A 24,838-nucleotide genomic window follows, 5' to 3' on the forward strand; every position below is an offset into this window, starting at 1 on the left:
AGAAATCAGGACTAGAAACGTCTTTTCATAGGAGTGTTAAAATTTGAGTCCCATGAACCCCTCTTCACCTCTTCCATTTACAGCTTTCTTTGCAGTGTGCCATTAAATCTTGATCCTTACCACAGCATATCACTTGGGATTGTCTTCCTTTCTCAGTAGGCTATGCTCTTTCAGAATAGATGGTCTGCTTTTTATTCCTTTTGGCCTTCATATTCAGGTGCAGCTGGTTGAGTTGGATCTGGCATTGGATGACATTGCTGTCTCCACTGATCAGCCCATCTCACCATGGCATATTACCATCTCCACCTGTGGCCTTTTTTTAAATCATCTGAGCAATGTGGGTACTCCTGATTGGAAGTACTGTCTTCTCTTTGCTTAAACATTTTTTGAACCACTCTTCCATTCCTGTTTATACAGATAGTTCAAATTCAGGTGACTCTGTGGTTGTTCATAGGATCCTTTCTACAGTTTGTGTTCACTACAGAGTTGTATGCCATTTCTCTTGCCCTGGATCACATAGAATCTACGCAGTACACAGATTGTACTATTTACACTGGCTCTTTTAGCTCTTTACTGGCCTGGAATTGCTTAGCATTAGTTCTCATCCTGTTCTTGTTGATATTCAACAATGGTTGTCCCATTTCTCTATCTTCTATCCATATGCAGTTTATCAGGATACTTGGTCACATTGTATTTGTTGGAATGAGCTCTGGTGCTGTCACAGCAATGCTTATCCAATATATGGACTCTTTCTGTAAGAAGTGGTAGGATTAAGTGTTCTAACTAGGCTAAGCATTGATTTCAGTTTTTGACTTATCATTTTCTTTTATCTGGGACTGATCCACCAATGGTTGGCCTTTGTGGCAGTCAAGTCAAAATAGCTCACATTTTATTATCATTTCATCATTACAACTGTGAGTGACAGCATCATTTTAGATGTGCCTTTTCTTTGGGTTTAACCCTGATTTTAGACATTGTCATTTAAAGTGGTAACATGTGTTTTTAACTTTTTACAAGTCGTTGTCCTTCTTAAGTCTGTTTGAATGTTTTGTCTAAATTTTGAACATTGTTTCATTTTAATTCAATTTATTTCTACATATTTTACTGGTTGCTTGGCATAGACAGTGTAGTTGCTTTGCATCAATAAATGCTAAAGAAGTAGCCAACCAATTTGTGTGAGAAGAAGTAAGACTGCATCATAAGTTAACATTTTTAGTACACAAAATGTATTTCTTATTGATACTTACCTCTTCTCACATTTTCCACCCTTCTTCCTCATTGCTGTTCTTCTTTTGGAGCCTGCTAATTCTCAAAAGTGAGTTGAGTAGAAATAGCAGTATAGGTGATACAATACTGTTGATGGAGAGTAGTTGCATGAAATTTGCATGTTTAGAAATGATGCAAAATCGATAAGGTACAGACTGGTGCACTGATTCCCAAAAACATTTTTAACAGTGCTTACAGGGCAGATGTACTGATTGGAAATACATTTTCAGCATAAAAGTAAACTGGTTTATTTTAATGAAACCTAATTTGTTGTTTAGAAGTTAGACTTCTAACATAATTAAGGTTATGTTCAGTTAATCCTTTTGCAACAGGTCACGTGTTAAAAGGCCATGTCATTGTGTTTGTTGACTTCGAAATTTTATTGAATTACTATTTTATCAAATTATAGATTGTAATTCAAACTTTAATATTATGTGTTAATTTCTTAATTTAAAAGTGAATATTAAAAGAATACACCTAAATATATATTTTAATGAATCGCATGTTATGTTGAATGTAGCACTGTTTAAAATTAGATGTTTTGTGATGTCAAAATACTAAGTCTGTAGTTTCGTACAAATTAGGAACTCAAATTGCCAATATTAATAAGCTAGAATATAAAAAAAGAATCATGTTTATATATATATGCCTTATGTACTGAATCAAACACAGTGGCTGCATTAACCTCCTTCCATTTTTGAAAACTGTCTCTTATATACACATACTTTAATAAATTGACATGTGAATAACAAACCAACAGCTTAGAATGTCTCTCTAGTGGTTTTCTCAGCCATTTTAATCTGTGAAAAGGCTACCACGTTTTTTTGAACCAATATTTTAAGAAAGTAGGTTGTGTCTTTTAACCTGCTCAACGTTTTGCATTTTTTAAACCTAAATACATCTTAATTACTAAGCATAAAAATTATAGTGGAATTCTATCATATCAGTATAGTTATTTATGATTTTTTTAGTTTATCCAATTGCATATATAAAACCTAGAAAAAAGTTTAATATTTTTCACATGCACAATTTTAAAAGGCTTAGCAACATGTGTCCAGCAGCAACTGAGTTCATAGGTCACAGCTTGAAGAGATAATTATTTGCTTTACTTTTTTATTTATTGTTCTATATATTAAGAAAAACAAGTTTAATAATTTGTTTCTAAATGGTAATAATCTGTATACATACATAATGTATAATAATTGAAATGTGACTGTATCTTGCAAAATACTAGTCCACTAAAGCCCAACTAAGACAGGGAAGACTAAAGGTCAGTTTTGTATTATTGAATGTGTAAGATGAGTGCACATGCATCACATCTGTGCAAGTTATGTAATGTTAGCTATGCATGACTAAACATTTGTATTTTCGTGTTATAATAGACTTTCTAGCACAAAAAAGCATATTTATGTTTATTTCCTAATTTTTTTATGATGTCCATGAGGTTGGTTAAGTGATAGACCCCCACATACTTAGAGTATGGAAAATAGCAAAGTATTTGAAGTCTTGCTGAAAACAAATTTTTGATGTGTATTTAGGTGGTTTTAGAGATTATGCAAGTAATATTTGAAATTTTTGGGATGAAGAATATTTTTTTAAATTAGAACATGAAATTACTTTGCACTCAGGCTAGTAACAAAACAGACTATTTTCACAAACAAATCTATAATAAAAATATTTTATTAGAAGATCTGATTTTTTTGTAAGGAAATTACTTGTAATCTTCACTAAATGTGGACCAAGTTGTGAAGGTACACACACTTTATCAAAAGTTACAGTGCAATTACTTAGTGTGCAAATGTGTACACAAACTTGTTTGTATTATACTGGCTTATAATGAAAGGGTTAAATAGAATTTAATCATATTTATCCAGCTGTTAAATAATGAAATATCTAAATCTTTTGGACATGGTCCATTTCAGTCATTTTAAACATAATGTATTAAGCACTTTACCATAAAATGAAGATTTTATCAGAATTATTAATTTACTAGTTTTGATATACAATATATACTCTTTATTTTCATAGCAGTAAAACTTCTGTGGTAATAATATCTTTTAGGATAACATTTTATATCTAATTTTACTCTGTTAATTTTAATATTTAAATTTATAATTAGAGAAATGTTTTCCATGGTAATTAGTGAAATGCTTTGTGCCATTAAATCCCAAATAAGCAACTGTGACAAGCTAATACCAGTCTGGGAAAAAGCTTAATCTAATAAGTAATTTAAATACACAGTAACCTGATAATGGTCTTTAAATCATTTTGTTATATTTGATCATCAGTTTCAGGTATGTTGTTAATGTCTAATAATATATTAAAGTCAGTTGATTGTTATGACAATGTAGTTATAGTTAAATACAAAAAAGTTAAAACTTCTGAAAGAGTTGTATTTTGTGCAAGCATCTAAACTGGCAACTACCCTTCATGTTTTACCTCAGAGCAACATTCAGTAAAAATAGACAGGTCTTTAATGACAAATTGGATAGAAATTATTTCTTTCAAACATTGGAGTTTGAAGCCTAATTTTGAAGGAATTGAGCACATATTTAAAACTCCATGTTAAGGAGTGTGTTTTAGTTCAGAATGAAGACGTGTCATTGACAAAAGCATTTAATAAAGGCGATTATCATCTGGCTCGTGGCATAACAGTTGTTTTTTATGTAAATTAATGATATGTATAGCATCTAGAGTACTACTATGTTTGTCATTTGTCATATTCTAACAATTCTGATGAGCACTGATATTAGGTGAAAGGCCATGTAGACACTGGATATGACAGTTGAAGTATGGTTGACATGTTATAGCATATTATTCTTTGCTTTATCTCATAGGTATTTTTTACATACTATTAATTTATTTTCATAAACTTAACACTTGTTTATTGTCAGATGTTCAGAGTATAATATCAGTGGCTACAATGCTTTACCAGCTTAATCTGGTATTGGCCCGGCATGGCCAGGTAGTTAAGGCACTCGACTCATGTTCTGAGGGTCGCGGGTTTGAATCCCTGTCACACCAAATATACTCATCCCTTTCAGTAATGGGAGTGTTAGAATGTAACAGCCAATTCCGTTATTCATTGGTAAAAGAGTAGCCCAAGAGCTGGCAGTGGGTGGTGATGACTAGCTGCCTTCCCTCTAGTCTTACACTGCTAAATTTGGGATGGCTAGTGCAGTTAGCCCTCAAGTAGCTTTGCATGAAATTCAAAACAAACCAAAACAAACTAATCTGGCATCATCAGATACAACTGGAATTTTTGTACCTAATGATGCCAGATTAACTTGGAGTGTTGTAACAACAGATATTATACTGTGTATATCAAACAGTAACTAAGTTTTAAGTTGTACATAGAAAAGTACTTCCTTTAATTATTTTACTTTTTCATAGTGTTTACATATTAAAAATAGATTAGTTTCACATTACATGTTTAAACATTGATTATGGTACAAGTGTTTTGCATTGTTTAAATCAGTTTGAGAGACTATTTTGAAATATTTAGTACTTAATGACATGGATTACTTAGAAATACAAGGATCATATGTGTAAATAAAAAATATTTCTATAAAATTTCTAAATGATGATACTGATGAAATAGATTGCAATAATATATTTGTGGCTTTCTTACTCTAATGTCTTTTCCTTTTTCAAATTTATCTGTTACTATGGTGTTTTATAAGACTTTATTTTAAGATGTAATTGTCATGTATATGGTTACTTGTGTTTTTGTTAATGTAAATAGATCATGTTATGTGTACAACACACACACAAAACTGATCAAATAGGAAAACTGTGGTCAGTTACACGATATAAGTTTACCAGGAATATTTTATTAAGTAATTTTAGTTAATAAAGTAATTTTTAAATTGTATACTAACCATTTTTTATGATTGAACTAGAAAATGTGGGCATGAATTACTCAAGTAGATAAGTTTATCATTGATACATAGCTATAATTATTTTTTGTATGGTATTTCATAATGTATTTGCTAAGTGTTTTTTTCTAGAAAATGTTTTTTAACAGGTTTTATTACAAAAATGTATTTTTCTCATTCTAGGTGGATTTTTTTCTTACAGTATATTAAGATTTATCAAGTATTGCAAACATTAGTATTATTACAAAAAATGAAAATTTTTATGTCAGGAAACATACATGACTGGCCACATATATTTGCTAATCCTTTTGTGGAAATGAAATTATCCAAACTAGCATGATATATGTAGATGTTCTATGTTGCTGTGAAGAAGTAAGGTAATGTTGCTCCCACGTCACTCATATGAGTGACAACAATGTTGTTAAATCTATGTCGGGTAAAGTATGATTCACATACTTTATATTTGTAAGGGGTTATGTGAGTCTGGTTCCTAAGGCTTATTTTGAAACTTTTGTTATGGTTTTAAAATAATATTTATGCAGAAAAACTTGTTTGTATATAATATGTTTATTAGATCATAATACAAAAATTGATTTTGTGTATGTGTGTGCATTGCAAAACAAACACGACTTATAAATCTTTATTGCAAATTCTGTTTTTTTTAATTCACCTTTGAGTTATTTATTAGAAAAATAAAATGAACATCTTGTTAGAACAAAAACGATGCGAGTGACATGGTCCTGGAAGTAAATGAACTTTCCTAGAGGTCCGTATCATTCATTCTTTGAAATTAACAAAAACCATATTTATATCTAATAACCCTAAATCTGGTTTAAAAAAAACAGACTAATCAGTACAGCTAATGAAGTTGGGCCAGAAGAATTCCACAAATATGACCTAGAGAATGAATGTGTTAACATTTTATCTTTCCATCTGATGTGACCTAATGATCATTAGCTATAATAAATCATCGTGAAATAGTCATGTTTATTATCATTACAAAGTTAAAAGTTAATTAGCATATCAAAAAAATTGAGAATTTAGAAACCTGCAAATAAGGATTGCAAAATAAGTAAGTTGACAAGGATGGAGATACTGCAGGTATTATTTACTCAAACTACAAACCCCTATTTTGACCCCACCAAACGTAATTCTGTGGAATAGCATGGAGCCAGAATAATAGTTTGCATTTTGATTCATATTGAAATCCATTGTAATAGAATAGAAAAAACTGAATGTGAATTTGTAGCAGTAAAGATTTTTCATCCATGGGTCTGTTTAGTATAATTCATTTCTGAAGTGGAAAGTAGTTTGGTATTTCACAATATTTTAATAGTTCTGAAACATTATACTAAGTTGTGACAAAAATTTTATTGTGTTGTCTGAGCTCTAATATTGCTGAATATTGGGAGAAATAGAAAGTGATTTTTTTGTAATAGCATGCATCTTTTGGTGGGTACAATCTAGTTTTGATACTAGAGTAATAATAATAAGCAACTTTGTTGTTTTTGAATATTATGAAATAATAAGTAACACATTTTCTGTATAGTGTATCAAAACAATGTGTAATAAATAAGCTTAATTCTCTTCTTTTTTTTGAGTAGATTTGTTGCAGGAGTTGTATTGAGGGAAAGACTACCTTCTTTTGAACGAATGTTGTGGCGAGTGTGTAGAGGAAATGTTTTCCTTAGACAAGCAGAAATTGATACTCCTCTAGAAGATCCTGTTTCAGTAAGTTTCATAATTATTTGGATATTCTTTGTAATTTTATTGTATTTTATTATACTTTTTTACATGAACATAAGTTATCTTACATAGAGTAGACTTTTTTTTAGAGAGACATAACTGTTTGAGTAATATAGAATGAGTTAAAACCTCATAGAGTGAATGTTTTTATTGCATAAAAGCTTTATTGAGCTTACTTTTCAGGTTGCAAATTCATCTCAAATTAGTCTGCTTTTTTGAAGATCTCCAGTTTGTTTCAGACAATGTTTTAAGCTTATTACATAAAGCTGGCTAGTGTATTTTCAAGTACATAAACATTAATATTGCAAAATATTTAAAATTTAAAACTTGTGCTTGCCTTGAGTTGGAAGTAGTAACTTTTGAAATTCATTTACATCACAAAATTGCTGTTTGTGTATAACCAATTTTTCTTCATTTCCAACCAATAATTTGTCTTGAATATTAAAAATTTTTATATATAATCAGTTGATTATACAAGCTCAATATAAAAATCTAATTCTTGTTTCTCTAAAATTATCATCTTGTTAGTACTTAACTCATTGAATCTGTAATCAATGATATTTTATTATTTTGTTATTGGTAAAAATGTGAGGTCGTATGTTTATAGATAGTTATATGTATATAGTGTGTGTATGCACTTGTATATGTTGACTGCTCCAAGTACTATGTGATTATATTAAGATTAAAAAAAAATAGTTCATCTGAAAATTGTCAAATTTCATTTCTGTTTTTTGTAAAACCTCCTAAATAAATATAAAAATTTTTATTTGGTAAAACTATATTTTATCTGTTATTCTCCTCATTTTGTCGATTTTACCAATCTTGTAACCATCATTAAAACATTAAAAAAATGAAGCATTCTACATTTTACCTTTTTTGTTTTAGAATGACTGCAAATTGTAGCAGGAAAGTACAGTTGTTTACCATAAATAACTTATAGCTCATAACAGTATACATCTATTTCTATTTAAATTTCTTTGTTTGATTATCCTTTAAACTGTGTAACTAATATGCCCACTACACAAGTTGTAAATCATTCAGCAAATGTCCAGCTTGCATTACTGTATGGACTTTTGTAATGCACTAGTTGCTTGCAAAAGTATCTCGTGTAGAACTTTTATTTTTTCTTAATCTTAGCTTATCTAACCTAAAAAGTTTAAAATTTTTACATTTATTACTTTCGTGATAATAAATAAAGAATACACATGAAAACAAGAAATACAGAAGTTTCCTCCGTCTTGTTATTTTGATGAAAATTAAGCCTACTTTTTTATACTAATGGTACTACACTAAATTTATTTAATCATATAATGCCCTTAAGAAAGCAGAATAACATTCAGAAAGCAAAAGATCTTTTATGAAAGTAAATGATGTCTGATAAGCAAATTCAACAAAGCTTTTATGCTGCTTAGCAATGAAAGTATAATATAGTATGTAAAATTAAATGGTGCCTCCATTGATTAAAATGATTTGTCTGATATTCATTCTCAGAAATTAGGATTAATTGAAAAGTATATTTCAAAAATTGTAGTTTTGTGAATTAAATATGTTTGTTTTTGTAGATTGCATTGACTACAGTTTATGTAATAATTAGCTTTGCCTAAGCTGTTAAAAATATGATGTGTTGGAGTCAAACCAATTTACCATGCCCACCTGTTATGTTCTCTCTTTCACAAATTGTCAGTAAACCTTTCTGATATTTTCTGTTACATCATTTGTGACAGACCGAAAGACAGTTTTAAGTTACTGAGTGACATGTAGCTCTTCATTGTTCACAATACAGATTTGGTTATTTTTTTCTACATACTGAAAGTTGCTGTTGCCAAGTTCAGATCAAGTGACTAAATAAATTATCTTAAGGCACTTTTGCCATAGTTGGAAATCTAGTTAAATTGTAATAGGTATAGGATATTGTTTGCTTTGTGCATGTTTTTATTTTATATTTTTTAATATATATATATATATATGTATGTATATGTACTAAATTTCTCATTTTTTATGTACATTTTTGTATCTGTTGGTGTGAAATTATTTAATATATAAACATAAGGAACTTGTTTGGTTAGTTAATGAAAACAAGAAGACAACTTCTAAGAGTAGCTAATGCTTTACATCATTGAGTACAGTAACTTAAGCTGTGCATCATCGTGTTGTTTATAGTTTGTAATATGTTATTATTAGTTAAACACTTCAAAAAGCAATAAAACAATAAAATTAAGTAGAAACAGATGTAAAATATAATGAGTTTTAAACTATTTATGATGAATAGTTCTATTTTTTGTTACAATCTGCATTCATTCTAGAAAGAAAAATGGCAGTTTAGGTTTATCTTATACTTTTTGTGATATTTACAAGGTCAGTGAAATCAATCAAGTCTGTTTAAGTTAGAGTAAATAAACAACACATGAAGTGTAAACTTTCAATGCAAAAAAAAATTAATGTTCACTAGGATGTTTTAGCACTCCTGCGAAAAGTGGGGCTTAATAGGCCCCAGAGCAACTTGAAAGGTTATTAATATTAGGCTAATAAATTTGTATTTAAATGAAATTGCCATTTCATTTGATTTCATTACTGATGGATGTGAGATTCTTGAAGTTTCTCACCTGGAGATCTGCGAACATGCAGACTTCTTTGACCCTGTATGAAGAAATGAGTCTCGTCACTGAATAACATCTTCCTTCATTGTTCTTGCATCCAGTTCTTGTATTTCAGACCCCATTGATACTGTTTTTTTCTTCATTGAGTTGGTAAGAAGTTGTTTTTTGACTGGTCTCCCTGCTCTTCTAACGCAATTTCGAATGACATAATATTCCTCAAAATTTTGTCATATATCCCTAAAATAGATTGACCGTACTGCAAAACACAGCTAATGACGCCGTCTGTGTGAAAAAATGACTATTAAAGGAAATTAGCGGGTCCAGCAAGCCTACACCTGCTGCCTTGCTGAAAATATTGTAAAATGACCATTTGTTTCAATTAATTTGTACAAGGGTGTATGTATTGATTATCTTTTTTTTTTTTTTTAAATAGGGTGATCAAGTGAATAAGTGTGTGTTCATTGTGTTTTTCCAAGGAGAACAGTTAAAATCAAGAGTTAAGAAGATATGTGAAGGGTAAGTGGATACAAATATGGTATAAGACTCATAACTAAAATTTTTTCTACTGTCAATAGGCTGAGGATAAAGCTATAAAATTAATTTTAAGCACATATATGCAACAGTTGTATTAGAAACTTGCTATTTTGGTATGTGACATAAGTAGTATTTTGTATTAGGCTGAAATAAGGACACAACTGTGAAAAATATATTTAATATATTTATTTTAAGTAAGTTTATATCGGAAGTGAAATTTCTTTGGCAGGTTCACAAGTTTCATAATTTGATTTACCTTGGAATAAATTGGTAATGCTTTTATAATCTTCCTGAAAAAAAACTCTTAACTCTGAGTTTGGCCAATTTGACTGACTGCTAACCACCATAGAAAATATGAAATCTAAATTTCTCTTTTTCTAGAATTACTTCAAACTGTAACATGGAACTACATTTCTTTATCCTAAGTAGAATTAAACTCGGTACAATATAAATCTGTTTCTACTTAAATGTTTTCATTTTATTGCTTTGTAAACTGCCACACAAGTTACAATTTACTTGGAAAATGTAATCTCATGTTACCTTAGGAAATCATGTGAGGCAGAGGCGAATGTACCTCATAAAAAAATTATAATTCTTTATGTTTCTTAATCTAAGGTTTTAATATTTACATTTTAGTTACTTTTGTAAGAAAAAATTAAAGATAACATGTCAACATGTTCAGGGGGTACTAAAGATAACAGAATTAGCATCAACAAATGTACAACTTTTTAAAGACCAAATATTTAAAAGACAATCTTTCACCAGTTATTTGGTCATAACTTATCACTTCAAAATTATACTTTTAAACTACACAATTCACATTTTATTTGTATTATAAATTTCAAATTTAGCCCAAATGTCACAATACTATATTGAATTCACATTTAAAATATAAAAATCCAGTAAATACATATTGAATTTGCAGGCATTATGCAGGAATCATCTGTTTGTGCATTTGACAGTTTACTAGTAATATGAAGTTTAAAGAGTGTTTGCAAATGGATGTACAACAGTTTAAAAGTATTCATACTGTGTTTTCCAAAAATGTTGTTTAGAAAATAAAATGAACATAAATACAAGGGAACAGATATACTTTATTCAGAATGAAAAGAATGTGTTAAGTATTTCACTTACTGGCTGGCCTCCTCTAATTCTATTGACTTGAACTAGCTGTTGTAGTGAAGGAAGACTTGGTTTGAAACTTCCAATGATGGAGAATTTAGATTTTTTTGTCCAAGTTCTCATGAAATGTGAAAGTGAAGTACACTAGAGCCTAATGCTGCATAATTTTGTTTTCCATTTATGCTTGACTATTATTTTTAGATATGTATTGTATGTGTTTCTTCATCGTTATTGCTCTTGTGTTAGTGTGATGAGCTGGATTTCTTCTGTGAATTGATGTTTTTTTGTGGTCTTCATACATTTTGATACATAACATTTGTATAAACATTTGTGTAAACTACAACTTAAAATGTAATACTTCAGTAGTTGCAAGCATCTGGTTAATTTCAAAGTTTATAGGAAGTGAAAATAATTTTTTTATTTAACAGCAAATTATTTGTGTATTAGATGCGTTAAATGTGTGTGTGTGTATTCCAACCCATGATAAATTAATTTGTTTTCTAAAACTTTCTAATTGTAGTGATATGTTAAGATTTATGTTGTACATCTGCCTGGTTTTTCACTTTATTTCTTTGTGGAGTTTACACTAAAATAAAAGTTTAACTACACACATTGTATATTTTTCAGTTTTTGTATTTATTGTGTAATTTTATTTACATTAGGGCACAGTGATGTGTATGTTTAAAGTATAATTGTTTTGGACTTTATTTTAAATGACATGCATGAATCTCAAAATAACATGATAGATTTTATCATTGAAAGTGTAAAAAAGTTTCTTGACTGTAAAATAATTTTGACTAGTGTCAGAATATTTTAATGAGAAATGATTAATTATATATTTTGATCATCTTACAAAGATGATTTGCAATAGTGTAGAATAAATATAGGAAGGATAAACTCTATTACAGTGAAAATAATTAACTTGTGAATTATGTAAGATCAACAAAGACAATCTTGTATTAGACTTGAATTCGTCTTTTAAGAGTATTTATATGTTTTTCTTTCTAGTCATCTCTTAATAATATTCTCAATTCTAAAAATAAATGAATATCTGTTTAATATATTTCTAAATTTATTTTTAGTTTTCGAGCTACATTATATCCATGTCCAGAAACCCCAGCTGATCGCAGGGAGATGTCTATTGGAGTTATGACTCGTATTGAAGACTTAAATACAGTGAGTTCTCTTTTAGTGGGAAAAATATCATTAGACATTTCTAAGTGATTTTGTTTGGGATTACATTTCTGTTTGAAATCAGAGCAGTATCCTTTTATTCAATTTTTGTGTTTTTTATTATTTATAGCAGTGTGTATAGTAATGATTTCACTTGAAAAAAAAATCCAAAGACTTAAGTCATCATCAGTTAGGTAGAAATGGAGTGGAGACATAAAATGGAACTTACTTATCAATAGTAAGTAAATTACAAATATAGAATGAAAGGAAATATTTTTATACTTTTCCAAAAGTTTCACCACAACTTTGTACAAACTTTCTAAGTAGTATCTATTATGTGCTTAAAAAAATCATGAAATTCTGAAGTTTCATACAGTTTGGTTAATCATTTATATTGTGAGAATGAAAGTATCCTGAGATATCAGTGACATCCCTCTAGTTTGGAAAGGATCAAATTGTTTGGGTGAACCTTTAAGTGATAAATGTTTTTGTTCATTTTAACAAGAAAATAGCCAATCAGAAACTATTTTGTACATTTACATTATCTAGGCTGTCAAGTTAAGTCTTGATCTACTTGTTGCAATTTGTTAAATTCAGTGATTTTTATGCTTGCAGGAAGATTAAGTGAGTATATGCTTGATAATTTTATTTACTTTGACTCTTAATTTTCTTTGTGTTTTACCAGGTTTTGGGACAAACTACAGACCACAGACATAGAGTATTAGTAGCAGCTGCCAAAAATATCAAAAATTGGTTTGTGAAAGTTCGGAAAATCAAAGCTATCTATCATACACTGAATCTTTTTAACCTCGATGTCACTCAGAAATGTCTCATTTCAGAATGTTGGTGTGCAGTTTATGATCTTGAGAAAATACAGATGGCATTGCGACGTGGAACAGTAAGTCTCTTGTGTTAAGTAATCCTTCTAATGTTATCCCAGCTAATCAAAAATTTTATATCATTGTGCCATGATTTTCAAATGTTTTAGTGATTATAAATAAATGAATAGAAAAAAAACTACGATATCTACTGTTTTAATGTAATAACACTGTCAAATGTATAGCAGACTGTTCACAGTCTGTTGTGATAATTTGCATGTATAGTGACCTTCCCCATGGCCTATGACTACGCAGGTCAAAAGTTCTAATCCTCTTGTTACAATTCAGCTGAAATATGATAATTAGCAAGTGTAAATGGTGTCAGAGATTGATCCTTTCTTGAAATAGTTACATTACAGAATGTTTCAGTACTAAGTTCTCTTATTCCACGATTACAAAAATGAGTAATACGTAAAGTTTAGTTTTTAAGGACACAAATACCTGTAGTGGTAAACTACATCAATAAAGCAAGGAAAGGTATGATTCAAGCACAAAAAACAAAAGAAAAAGCAACCAGTACTGCCTATTAGTTGCATGTTTCAAGTGAACAGCTTGTTATTGGAAATGACCAGGTATCAGTGATCAATGGATCACTAAACATCCCTTGGAACAGTAAACAATTTTTTTTTATTTTTTTTTTTACGAGTTAACTCTTTTAAAGTGACAGTCATTTTCACATATTTCTCCCAAAGTATATCATCAAACTGAAGACCATTTGTTGATAACTGTATGAGCTATGCAAAAGCATAAGCAATTTATTATTATCCTTTTAGTGACACATCATTTTAACAATAGCAAAAAGTATGTTGTAGTAGATTTAAGGAATTCATGGTGGTTACAGGTTAGAGCTGCAATGGTAAGGTAAATCTGTGCCAAGAATTCTAAAGGAAACACTGCTTGCTATCAAACTAAATGCTGTCACAATACTTTATCAGAAGGAAATGTTAACTTGTTATGGACCAGATACCAGTAAGATATGGTTCTAATAAGGCAGAACATCCAGACTGAGATTCTAGTCATTATGCTAATACCTATTTAAGATACAAAGAGAAACAAGAGTTCCTCCCATGCGAGTTGCATAAATTTCCCATGGACATCCTTGGTTGCATACACATGGTTTAAAGGTCGTAATTTGTATTTTTTGTATTTAATAGTTATTATTAAGCATGTAAAAAGGAAAGGATATAACTTAGGAATAGAAAATGGAAATAAAACATCTTTGGCATTAAAAAGAAGAAGCTTTAAGGCTTAGGCACTCATCCTTATTATTATTATTATACATTTTGATCATCTTTCTCTAATAAATTCTGTGTTAAAAGAATATCTAGAACCTGAAAATTTGTGCTTTTTGCTACTTCTAAAAACAAAATTCCTCACTTGGTCTTATTGTTTGAATCAGTCACGTTGGATTGATTTCCTTTCTCATACATTCTTTTTTATGCAGTTCCAAACTTACTGCATATGAGATTTTTGTCATTTAAATGTGAAGATAATATCAAGAAAAACAACTCTTAAAATTATTTCATTTACAATAAGTATATTATGTAGCTTTAATCTGAAGTAATATTCTAACTTTAATCACACATGCATTTAAAACAAAATGAGTTTTAGAATTTTTGGGTGTGTTTGTTTAGGTTAATTTCAGATATTTCACTAAAAATCAAAATATATAAAGTTTTGTTTGGAAGGATAAATATTATGGTTTCCTCAGTATTTCTAAAAATTAAGATTACATTGAAAGAACTTGGAAAACTCCTGTTTGTATGAGTGTGTTGGCAAAGCAAGTTTTTCCTCCAGTAGGTTCAACCTCAGCAGTTAATTACTTAACCCTATGATATCTGGTGCCATTTTTAAATTTCTTTCTATACATGTTACTTCAGTACTTTCAAAATGTAATTAAACTGCTTTATGTTAATGTATATTAATGACAGTATTAATATCAAGTACATTATAATAAAAAACTCTGTATCATTTAAATTTTATTTTGTTTAAAAAGAAACCTGTAAACAATAATTAAAACAGTAGTTCTGGTTAGTACATGATGTGCTAGCAGTTACAAATCTCAAATTTAAGAGTTGGTGTATAAGAAACTGTGTAGATGTCTGTGTTCAGACATTCAAAGTGCACTGTATATAAGTTGTTTACCAGTAATGCAATTACTTTCCAAGACCTGTCCCAGAGAAAACTGTTCTGAAAATAATAGAGGGTAGTATTTGAAAAGAGAAGATATTAGAAAACTAAGTTCTGATAATATTGTGGATGTTTGAGTATTATTTGGTTTATTGTTTTCATCTTTTGAAGTTAGAGTTGAATAACAAAAAAATTTAACTGGATTTAGTAAGATTTGGGACTAAAATAGTAGGTATAAGCTTTTAATTTAGGTTTTAGTAGAATAACATTAGTTTAAGTTTAGTACACATAATGGTTTTTTAGGCTTGTTTATAATTCATTTTGCAGTGAGACTAAAATAAATTAAATACATTAATTAAAAACTTTAATTGTTAATAACAGGCTGCTGGTATTTAATCATAGTATCGAATATTTATTTTAGTTCTTCAAATAATACAATGGTTAAGAGTAGTTTGTAGGTTAAGTATTCCCAGTTTGTTAGATGCTAGTAGCGAGGATGCTCAATTTATATGTAGGTTTTGAAGGTTAAAGTTAAAGTTGGAGAATTTTTTAACTAAAGTTGAGGAAATAGATAAATAGAAATGCAAACTGTGGGAAAAGGACAGCAGAACTTCAAGAGAAGCTTAGCTTTTACATGCAAGAGAGGAATCTGTGTAGATTAGAGAGAGGGGAAGCAAAAAGAATGGATATAGATTATAAACTTAAAGCAATTATGGTCACAGGTAATTCCTTGACACACATGTGAATAGAGTGGTTTGTGGGATAAATTGGGAGAAAAATTTTGGGGTGCAGGTTGAAGACATAACTGACAAAGCAAGATATATAATGAAGAAGGCTAGCAACTACGCGGTCTCTGTTGTGCACATAAGGGTTAACGATATAAGGAAGAATAAATCAGAGGAGATAATTAACAAGTACAGGGGTTTGTTAAAAGTATTTAAAGATAAAGGTCATAAATTAACTGTGCCAGGAATATTGACAATAATTAAATATAGAGAGAATTTTGAGTAAGTCACTAGAGGTAAATGCTCAGCTGAAATTAATATGCAAGGATGAGCAGGTTAGCTGGTTGGACTTAGGGATCTGGTGAATGAAAAGAGAGAATTTTCTGGAATGGATGGTTTATACTTAAGTATGAAAAGGTCTGCCATGTTTGTAATGGCTATTAACTCAGCTATAGGGGAAGTTATAAGCTATAACTAACTTGTGGTGAGGGCAGAGATAAACTGAATGAAACAAGATTGAGATATAAAGGAAAGTTTAGCATTGGAAATCAGCATAAAAATAGTTACAAGAATAGGCTTAATTGTTATTATTGTAATGCTAGATGTATAAGAAATAAAATAGATGACTTTATGGCAATGGTAGGAATAGAAGATTTTGAGAAAAATGGGAATAACAAGAGTTTGACAACAGAAATTTCTTTGAAATACTTGGTTATAGGTTATTTAATCAGGACAAAGTATTAAAGAGGGGGAGAGTGTTTTTATATGTAAAGCATGAGTTACATCCTGCTAAAGTTGAGAATATTAAGGATAATAGCAAGAAGACTGAATCTATCTGGGTTTCTGTTAGTGGATATCAGGGAAAAAGCTGTTGGTAGGAATTTGTAACAGACAACTGATGAAATTAATGAGAAACTTTACAGTAAAACTAAGATATTGGTTGTTAATGAAGTCATAATAACATGTGATTTTAATTCCAGGTATATTAATTATGAAGTGCTAGAGTCAAACCATGAAGGAGTAAGTTTTTTTAAAACTGTTCAAAATGGATTTCTTCACCAATTGGTTGAGGAACCTACTAGAAATAATTCTATTTTGGATTTATTAACTTCTTATGTAATGATGGTTTAGAGAGTGGAAATTGGGGAACACCTAGGTACAGTGGTCATTGCTGTTTTAGGTTTGTTTTGCTGCATGTGGAAATCAGGAATAATTATATTTTTATCCCAAATTTCAAAAAAAGCAAATTTTGAAGAGATGCAACAAGAATTATTTGTTGTGAATTGGGCAACTGAGCTATTTGGAGACACTGAGCAATTATGGAAAATATTTTCAGTATTCAGAACAAATACATTCTTAATAGAAAGAAATAGATAGTTACAAGTATAAAATCAAGTCAGCTTACAAAGTGTATGAGATAACTTTGAAGAAAAAATTCACGAATGTAAGGAATTTATAATTGACTGGTATTACAGAAGAGGAAAAAATTTGTGAAACAGAAAATTTTGAACATCCAAATGGATGTGTGAAAAACATTTGGCTGTAAACATAAATGTTAAAAGTAAGAATGTTTTTTTGAAGTACATTAGAGGTAAACTAAATGCCAGATTGAGGACAGGACTTTTGAGAGGATAACAAAGGAAGGCATGTGTTTCATCATTATGAAATGGTTAGGTCATTAAATTCTGCTTTTTTCTTCAGTTTTTTACTAATGAAGACCTAATCACATTTCTTATCTTAACTGATGGATGAAAACTAAGTTGAATGAGAGAATTGCATACATTCTGAGCTTGTTAAAATTAGGAAGTTTAAAAAATGATAAAGCCCTTGAACCAGATAATATTTCCCTAAGAGTTTTAAAGGAGGTCAAGGATTGGATATGTGAGCCACTTGCCACAGTTTTTTAGTAAGTTGTTGAACAGTGGACAAGTACCAACAGATTGGAAACTAGCTTATGTCACTCTTGTCTTCAAGGGAAGTAGTAGAAGCTGTCCCCGTAATTATAGGACTATTAGTTGTGGGAAAAGTTTTGGAAAATCTGATAAAAGATTCTTTCCAATGTTATTTAACAAAGTTCAGAATTTTATTGAAAACTCAACATGCTTTCATTAAGAGAAAATCTTGCTTTACAATTTCTAACTATCTCACTTTTTAACTTGAGTATGACAGAGCTTCTATTCGTGAACATCTGTGATCCCTACAAAACTTTTCTATGATGCATTAAAAATTCCTATATGTATGCACTGGATGAACAAAATTCCTTCATTTATAATAAAAACAACATTTAGTATTCCAAGTCAAAGTATGTCTTGATGACTTTAGATTTGTTTGATTAAGTAAACCAATTCAATTAACATGAAACTACACAATTGCATTACCCACAGGGTTATACACATTGTATTTTTGAAGACTCGCCACACTGTTACAGTCCATATCACGGTGGTTGGTCATTCTTCTGGCAACCAAGCATATTTAAGTAACCCTGTAGTGTAGCTTATATTGGAAAAACTTGTCATGAAGTTGTAATGCCCAAAGAATATCACTTCTTTGAAAAATTTCTATAATCCATTTAGTATACAAGGATGACAATTTCCCAGCATCCAGTTGCATAGAAATTTAATGATGATGCATCCAGGCAACTTGACTGGTATTTCCTTATAATGAATAGCATTGAATACATGTTTCTGTCTCCAAAACTTGAGGTATGCAATGGTTGAACAAAATTATGACTTATAATTTTATCTTGATAAGCTTATATATGTATATATAAAATTGGTTTATTAAAAATCTGAATCATTTTGGGATAAAATATATTACAAAAAGATCACTAAATACATATCCACACTAGATGGTTGGTCTTAAAAGCTGTGTATCGTAGTTCTTTGTGTATATTCCATATTTTCTGTGAACCATCAAACTGTGAAGCCTTGTGGAAATTCTGTATAATGTATTAGGTGGCTTTTTTTCTTTTTTTTCCAGCGTAAGATTGGTTGGGTAAATGACTCCAGTGATTGAGCATAGGATTGGTCCTTATTTGAATATTCAATATTGTACAGCACTGAATTAATTAAACATGGGGGGAAAAAATGAGAAAGTTCACAATCAAACAACTATTACAACTATTTGATCAACCCTTTCACAACAGGCTAAGGGTCGAAGGTCACATCATTGTATGTGTTGACTTGCATTGAATGTTTTATTGAACTACTATTCTATGAATTGTAGATTATAATTCAAATTTTGATATTATGTACAAGTTAATTTATTAATTTAAGAGTAAATGATAAAATAATTCACCTAAATATCAATTTTTGCAAGTCACATGGTATGTTGAATGCAGCACTGTTTTAAATTAGATGTATGTGATGTGAAAATACAAGTCTGTAGTTTGTATGAATTAGGAACTCATATTACCAGTATTGATCAGGAAGGGTATAGAAACCTCATATCTTTTCATTTTGGAAAAGGTCCATTATATACACTTCAATATATATGTGAATAACCAGTTGATAACTTAGAATCTCTCCTTAGCAGTTTTCTCAGTCATTTTAATCTGTGAAAAGGCTACCACATTCTTTTGATCCAAGATTTCAAGGAGGTTGTTTGTGTCTTTAGTCAGCTCGAAGTTTCATAATATTTTATACCTAACAATAACTTAGTTACTAATCTTGATAAATTAGTGGAATTTTTTTGGTATCAATACAGTAATTTGTGATTTTTTTGGTTATTTAACTGTATGAACAAAACCTTAAAAAACAAAAATTCTCATCCTCCATGTACAAAATGTTAAAAGACTTAGCAAACTATGTTCAGCAGCAACCAAATTGAAAGGTTGTAGCTAGAAGAGAGAATATTTTGCTTTATTTTTATTTTTGTATATTTTAATAAAAATATGTTTAATAATTTCTTTCTAAATAGTAATAATTTAATGTATAATAATTGAAATGTGACTGTATATTACAAAATACTAATCTACTAAATTACAACCAAGACAGGGTCACTTTGTAAAGATTAAGAGTCAGTTTTGTATTATTGGATACGGTAACATGAGTATATGTGCAATGTGCATCGCATTAAAGCTAGTTATGTTGGCAAGTGCAACTGGAAGGTTGCTATAATAAACAAATTAATAAATATTATAATGTTATGAAACTTAAGCTAAATAGACTAAAAATTTTTTTTCTGTGTTATAATTTGTAGTTATTTTAGCACAAAAAAACAATATAATTTGTATTTATTTCCTCTTTCTTTTTTTCTGATGGTTACAAAGATAGTCAAATTGACAGATTCCACGTAGTTAGGTTAGAGAAAACAACAGACAAAATATAGTGTCTTATTGAAAGCAGATGTTTGAGATGTATTTAGAAGGCTTTTAGATATTATACAACTATGGTATATTTTCGGGACAAATAGTTTTTTTTTTATTCATAACATGAAATAACTTTGCATTAAAACTTGTAATGAAACAGACTTTATACTTTCACAAAAAATCTTAGTAAATATACTTCATTAAAAATTCTGATATTTTGTGTACAAAAAATATTGTAAGCTTTACTTAAAGATTACCAAATTTTGTAAAGATACACATACTACATCAAATAGTATAAATATTTAATGTGTACAAATGTATATATGAGCTTGTATATTATACTGAACCTGTTATGAAAGGGTTGAACTGCTACAGGATTCTCTTCAGATATTCTTGAGCAGTGGCTTTGAAAGTCAACATTTTGATTTGCTTTATATCACTACAACCAGACAGATAATGACTGTTGAAGCAGATGTTGAAATGTAAATGATGGTATACTCATTTTTACTTGGACTTGTAGGCTCTAGCAGTCTGCAGAAAATACACATCATTGTGTAGCTCTAGCTGATCTTCAGCTCAAGCAACTTCCCTCTTCTCTTGGACCCCTCAATGTGAGGGGGACCTCCCAGGGAAGGTTCTGTTCTTTCAGTTTACCTCCTCTAGGATCTAAACAGTCACCCACGTGTTTGCTGTGAATGGTGATTCATGAAGGGGAGGAGAGGATCCTTGTGGCTGATGGGTCCAACCCCAACACACCACTTTGGCCTTGAATTCCTGTCGGGCAGCCTTGGGGTGGCCTCCCTTTGATCAGTCGGCTAGTCTACTTGGGCTAGAATCAACCACGTTTTAGTGTTGGATGTTCTCAACAGGTGATTTGGGCATTGTATCTGATGCTGGTGTTTGGATACAGTGCTCACAAAACCCTGGCATTGCTGCAGTGTCCTTGTCTGGCATTGTAGTGTGTCCCCTTGTAGGGCTCCATGGTGGGTGGAGTCAGTTGGCACTGAAATATTCTTTTTTTTTTATTATGGATCCTCCAAATAAAAACTTAAATAAAATAGTGAAAAAACAGTTCATAGGTAAATGACCACATCTTGAAGGTTCTGATCAGCAATTTTCAACATTTGTAACATCTGTTGTACCTCATTCTTATACTACATTCTCTTTCAGAGAACCCTTTAGGGCAAATGTCTCCATTTTTCATTTGGAAGGGACTAGAGGGACTTGCTGGCTCTCCAAAGTCTGTAAAGAAACTTTGCTCTGATGACATATTGGTGGAAACATCCCCATATCAACACAATGAACTTCTCTTCCATTTAAAGGCAATTGGGGATATACCTATTGAGGTTACACCTCATGCTACTTTGAATTCATCACAAGGAGTTATTCAGTGATGTCGAGAAAACCCACTTGCAGAGAAATATATAGGTAAAAATGGCTCGTTTGGGTTAAGAAAATATTTTATGTAGAGGAGTGAACAACATTTCGACCTTCTTCTGTCATCGTCAGGTTCACAAAGAAAGAAAGAGATAACTGACCGGAAGCTGACCACATGTTTGAAAGGGGCTGTGTAGCTGAGTGTCGGAATGTGGAGGGCAGTGTTAGACATTTGAATATATAATTTTATATTTTTTATTATTTTTAATATAAGTATAAAGGTGTTCTTTTGTATTGGTTTATTTTGGATTTAAGTTGTTGTATAAGTAAGGCTTCTTTAATTTTGCATTTGTTTATGTTTGTTTCTTTATTTAGTATTTGAGTGTTTTCTATGGTTATGTTGTGTTTATTTGACTTGCAGTGTTCGAAAACATGTGAAGGTCACTTTTATGTTCTTTGAATCTGGTTTTTATTTTTCTACTTGTTTCTTCAATATAGAAGTTGTGGCAGTTATCACATTGTATTTTATAAATAATGTTGGTGTGGTGTTTGTCAGTGTAGTTTTTACATATGGATTAAAGTCCTCAGTTTTGTGCCTGGTTTTTGAATAAATTTGGTATTAACTGGAATGTCATATTTTGTTACCAGTTTTTACATATATATGAGGAGTTATTGTTGAGAGGGATTTGAAGAACAACCCTGGGTCAGAGAACCTTATTGGTTTCTCCACTCAAGGAGTTTCTGCAGTGAGGCATATCTCCACTTGCAAAGATGGAATTATGATGCCAACCATATCCTCATTCATACATTTATATCACCTGCCACCATCAAGGCAGGTTATCTTAATTGCACAGTACAGCCATAGATTCCAAACCCTCTCAGATGCTTCCAGTGTCAGTGGTTTGGACACTTGAAGATGTCATGTCATGGTTTCTTGATGTGTGCTCTTTGCAGTTCCAAGAACCACAATGCTTATTGTGCCCTAAATGGTTGGAGGAAAAAGAGGGTGCAGCATTTTAAAACGATTCAAAACATTACTTACCCTGAGGCGCGAAAGTTGCTGTCCGCCACTTCATGTCGGACATATGCTGTTGCACTTCATTCTACTATTACAATGAGAGTGCAGAAGGATCTCTCTGTGCCTCCAGAAGAATCATGCTCAAACCATATGAAAAGTCTTTTGAATTCCATGGTAAAAGAAAGTTGTTGAATCAACTTCAACACCCATCTCTGTCCCTAACATACATTCCAGCAAACCCCAAGAACCACTTCTTTTGATTCTGGATACGGGCATTTGTTTGGGTACATCTTCTCTCATCCCAAAATGCAAAATGATCATTTGTTCACGTCCTCAGTTGCTGGAATCCTCTTCCAACAACAAAGACCTTCCCAATCGAGCCAGGGCAGGATCCATAGAGGTTGATAGGCCTCTCTCGAAGAAAGACAATAAAGAAAATTGATTTGGTCATAAAAAGAAAGGCTTTTCACCTACACAAAAATAAAAATGGCCACCTTGATACAATGGAACTGTCGAGGTTTACATTCTAATGTGGATGACATCAAAGTAGTGATTGCTTCCTACTATTCTGTATGTCTCTACTTATAGGAAACATTTCTGAAACCTGCCAATACAGTCACCTTTCAGCAGTTTTCTTTGTACAGAAAAGACAGGCTGTGTGATGGATGAGTACATGGAGGGGTGGCACTGTTGGCTGATCAGCATGTGCCCACCTTGTCTTTGTCATTTGACACACCCTTGGAGGCCGTAGCCATCTGTGTTTCCTTTGGTCATACCATCACTGTCTATTCTCTCCACCAGTTGCCTGTAGAGACCTGTGATCCATCAGACCTTGATGCTCTCATTGAACAGCTTCTATCTCCCTTTTCAATCTTGAGGGACTTTAATGGACATTATCCCCTCTGGGAAAGTGCTGATATTGATGGGAGGGGACACTGTAGAGCATATGCTCTCTGATCACAACATTTCTTTTTTTCAGTAGTGGTTCTTATACTAATATTCATGCACCTAGTCTGCCCTTTACTGCTATTGATCTCTAAGTTTAATCCCTTTCACTGTTTTCCCACTTTTCATGGAGGGTTGACAAGATTCCATGAGGTAGTTATTATTTTCCTATACTTTTGAGAGAGTCTACCTATGGTCAGTGCCACCTGACCCACGTGCCTTAGTAGACACTATATCAAGCAAACTGGTCCTCTTTCATTGCTCTCGCAGAACTTGATCCTGCCATCAATAGACGACTGTGTGGCAACAGTAACTAACTGTATTATACAGGCAGCTGCTCAATGTATTCCAAAAACCTTGACATGTTTTCCACAATATCCTCGTCCGTGGTGGAATCCTGTCTGCCACATGGTACAAAAGACTTAAAAAACGGGCCTGGGATACTTTTTCAAGGTATTCTACACTCTTGCACCACATCGCTTTCCAGCAGGCCCCTGCATATGCTTGGTGGGTAAGACATCAAAACCAGAAGGACTCTTGAATTACATTTACAACCAGCATATCTTCTACCATCAGATCCAAAGTCATATGAGACAAGATTTTAAAAGGTCAGTGGGCAATATGATTCTGTCCCCCTCTTGATCCTACTCTCTGATGGCCAGGAAGTAGCTGATACCTGGAGCATTGCCAGTAATCCAGTTGAAAGCTTTTGCCAGGTATCTAGCACTTCTGTTTTTTCCTCCACTTTCTTAGCCATCAAGATTCGGGCAGAGTGATCACCTCTTTCCTGTTGAGCTGATTGTCTCTATGACTATAATTGTCTCTTTACACTGGTGGGACTGAAACTGGCCTTTTTATTGGTCTGGCAGTACACTGGTCAGATCTGATAATGTACACCATGAAATGCTGCACCATGAATCTCCTGCTTTTTTTGCTATTCTTCTGATTGTTTTCAACCAGATCTGGTAAAGGGAATGTTTTCCTGATGCCTGGTGCCAGGCTATTGTTCTACTTTTCCATAAGCTGGGAAGAATCCCAAGATTCCTTCAAACAACCATCCAATTGCTTTAATGAGCTGTCTCTGTAAGATCTTAGAGAGGATGATTAATGCTCATCTTGTTTGGTTCCTCGAATCAAACA

General features: G+C 31.4%; 1 protein-coding gene across 5 annotated transcripts in view; it reads left to right on the plus strand.

Annotated features, from left to right (window-relative positions):
• The window catches only part of LOC143248986 (V-type proton ATPase 116 kDa subunit a 1-like), an 83,084-nt gene that overhangs the window by 21,860 nt on the left and 36,386 nt on the right, over positions 1 to 24,838 (plus strand). For all 5 annotated transcript variants that reach the window (XM_076498081.1, XM_076498079.1, XM_076498082.1 and 2 more), the window contains 4 exons: positions 6,749 to 6,875; positions 9,921 to 10,003; positions 12,226 to 12,319; positions 13,002 to 13,214. In XM_076498081.1, the coding sequence (XP_076354196.1) occupies positions 6,749 to 6,875; positions 9,921 to 10,003; positions 12,226 to 12,319; positions 13,002 to 13,214 (517 nt within the window). The remainder of the gene's footprint in view (positions 1 to 6,748; positions 6,876 to 9,920; positions 10,004 to 12,225; positions 12,320 to 13,001; positions 13,215 to 24,838) is intronic.

This window comes from Tachypleus tridentatus, chromosome 4, assembly GCF_004210375.1.
Source record: "Tachypleus tridentatus isolate NWPU-2018 chromosome 4, ASM421037v1, whole genome shotgun sequence".
NCBI classification, from domain to species: domain Eukaryota; kingdom Metazoa; phylum Arthropoda; class Merostomata; order Xiphosura; family Limulidae; genus Tachypleus; species Tachypleus tridentatus.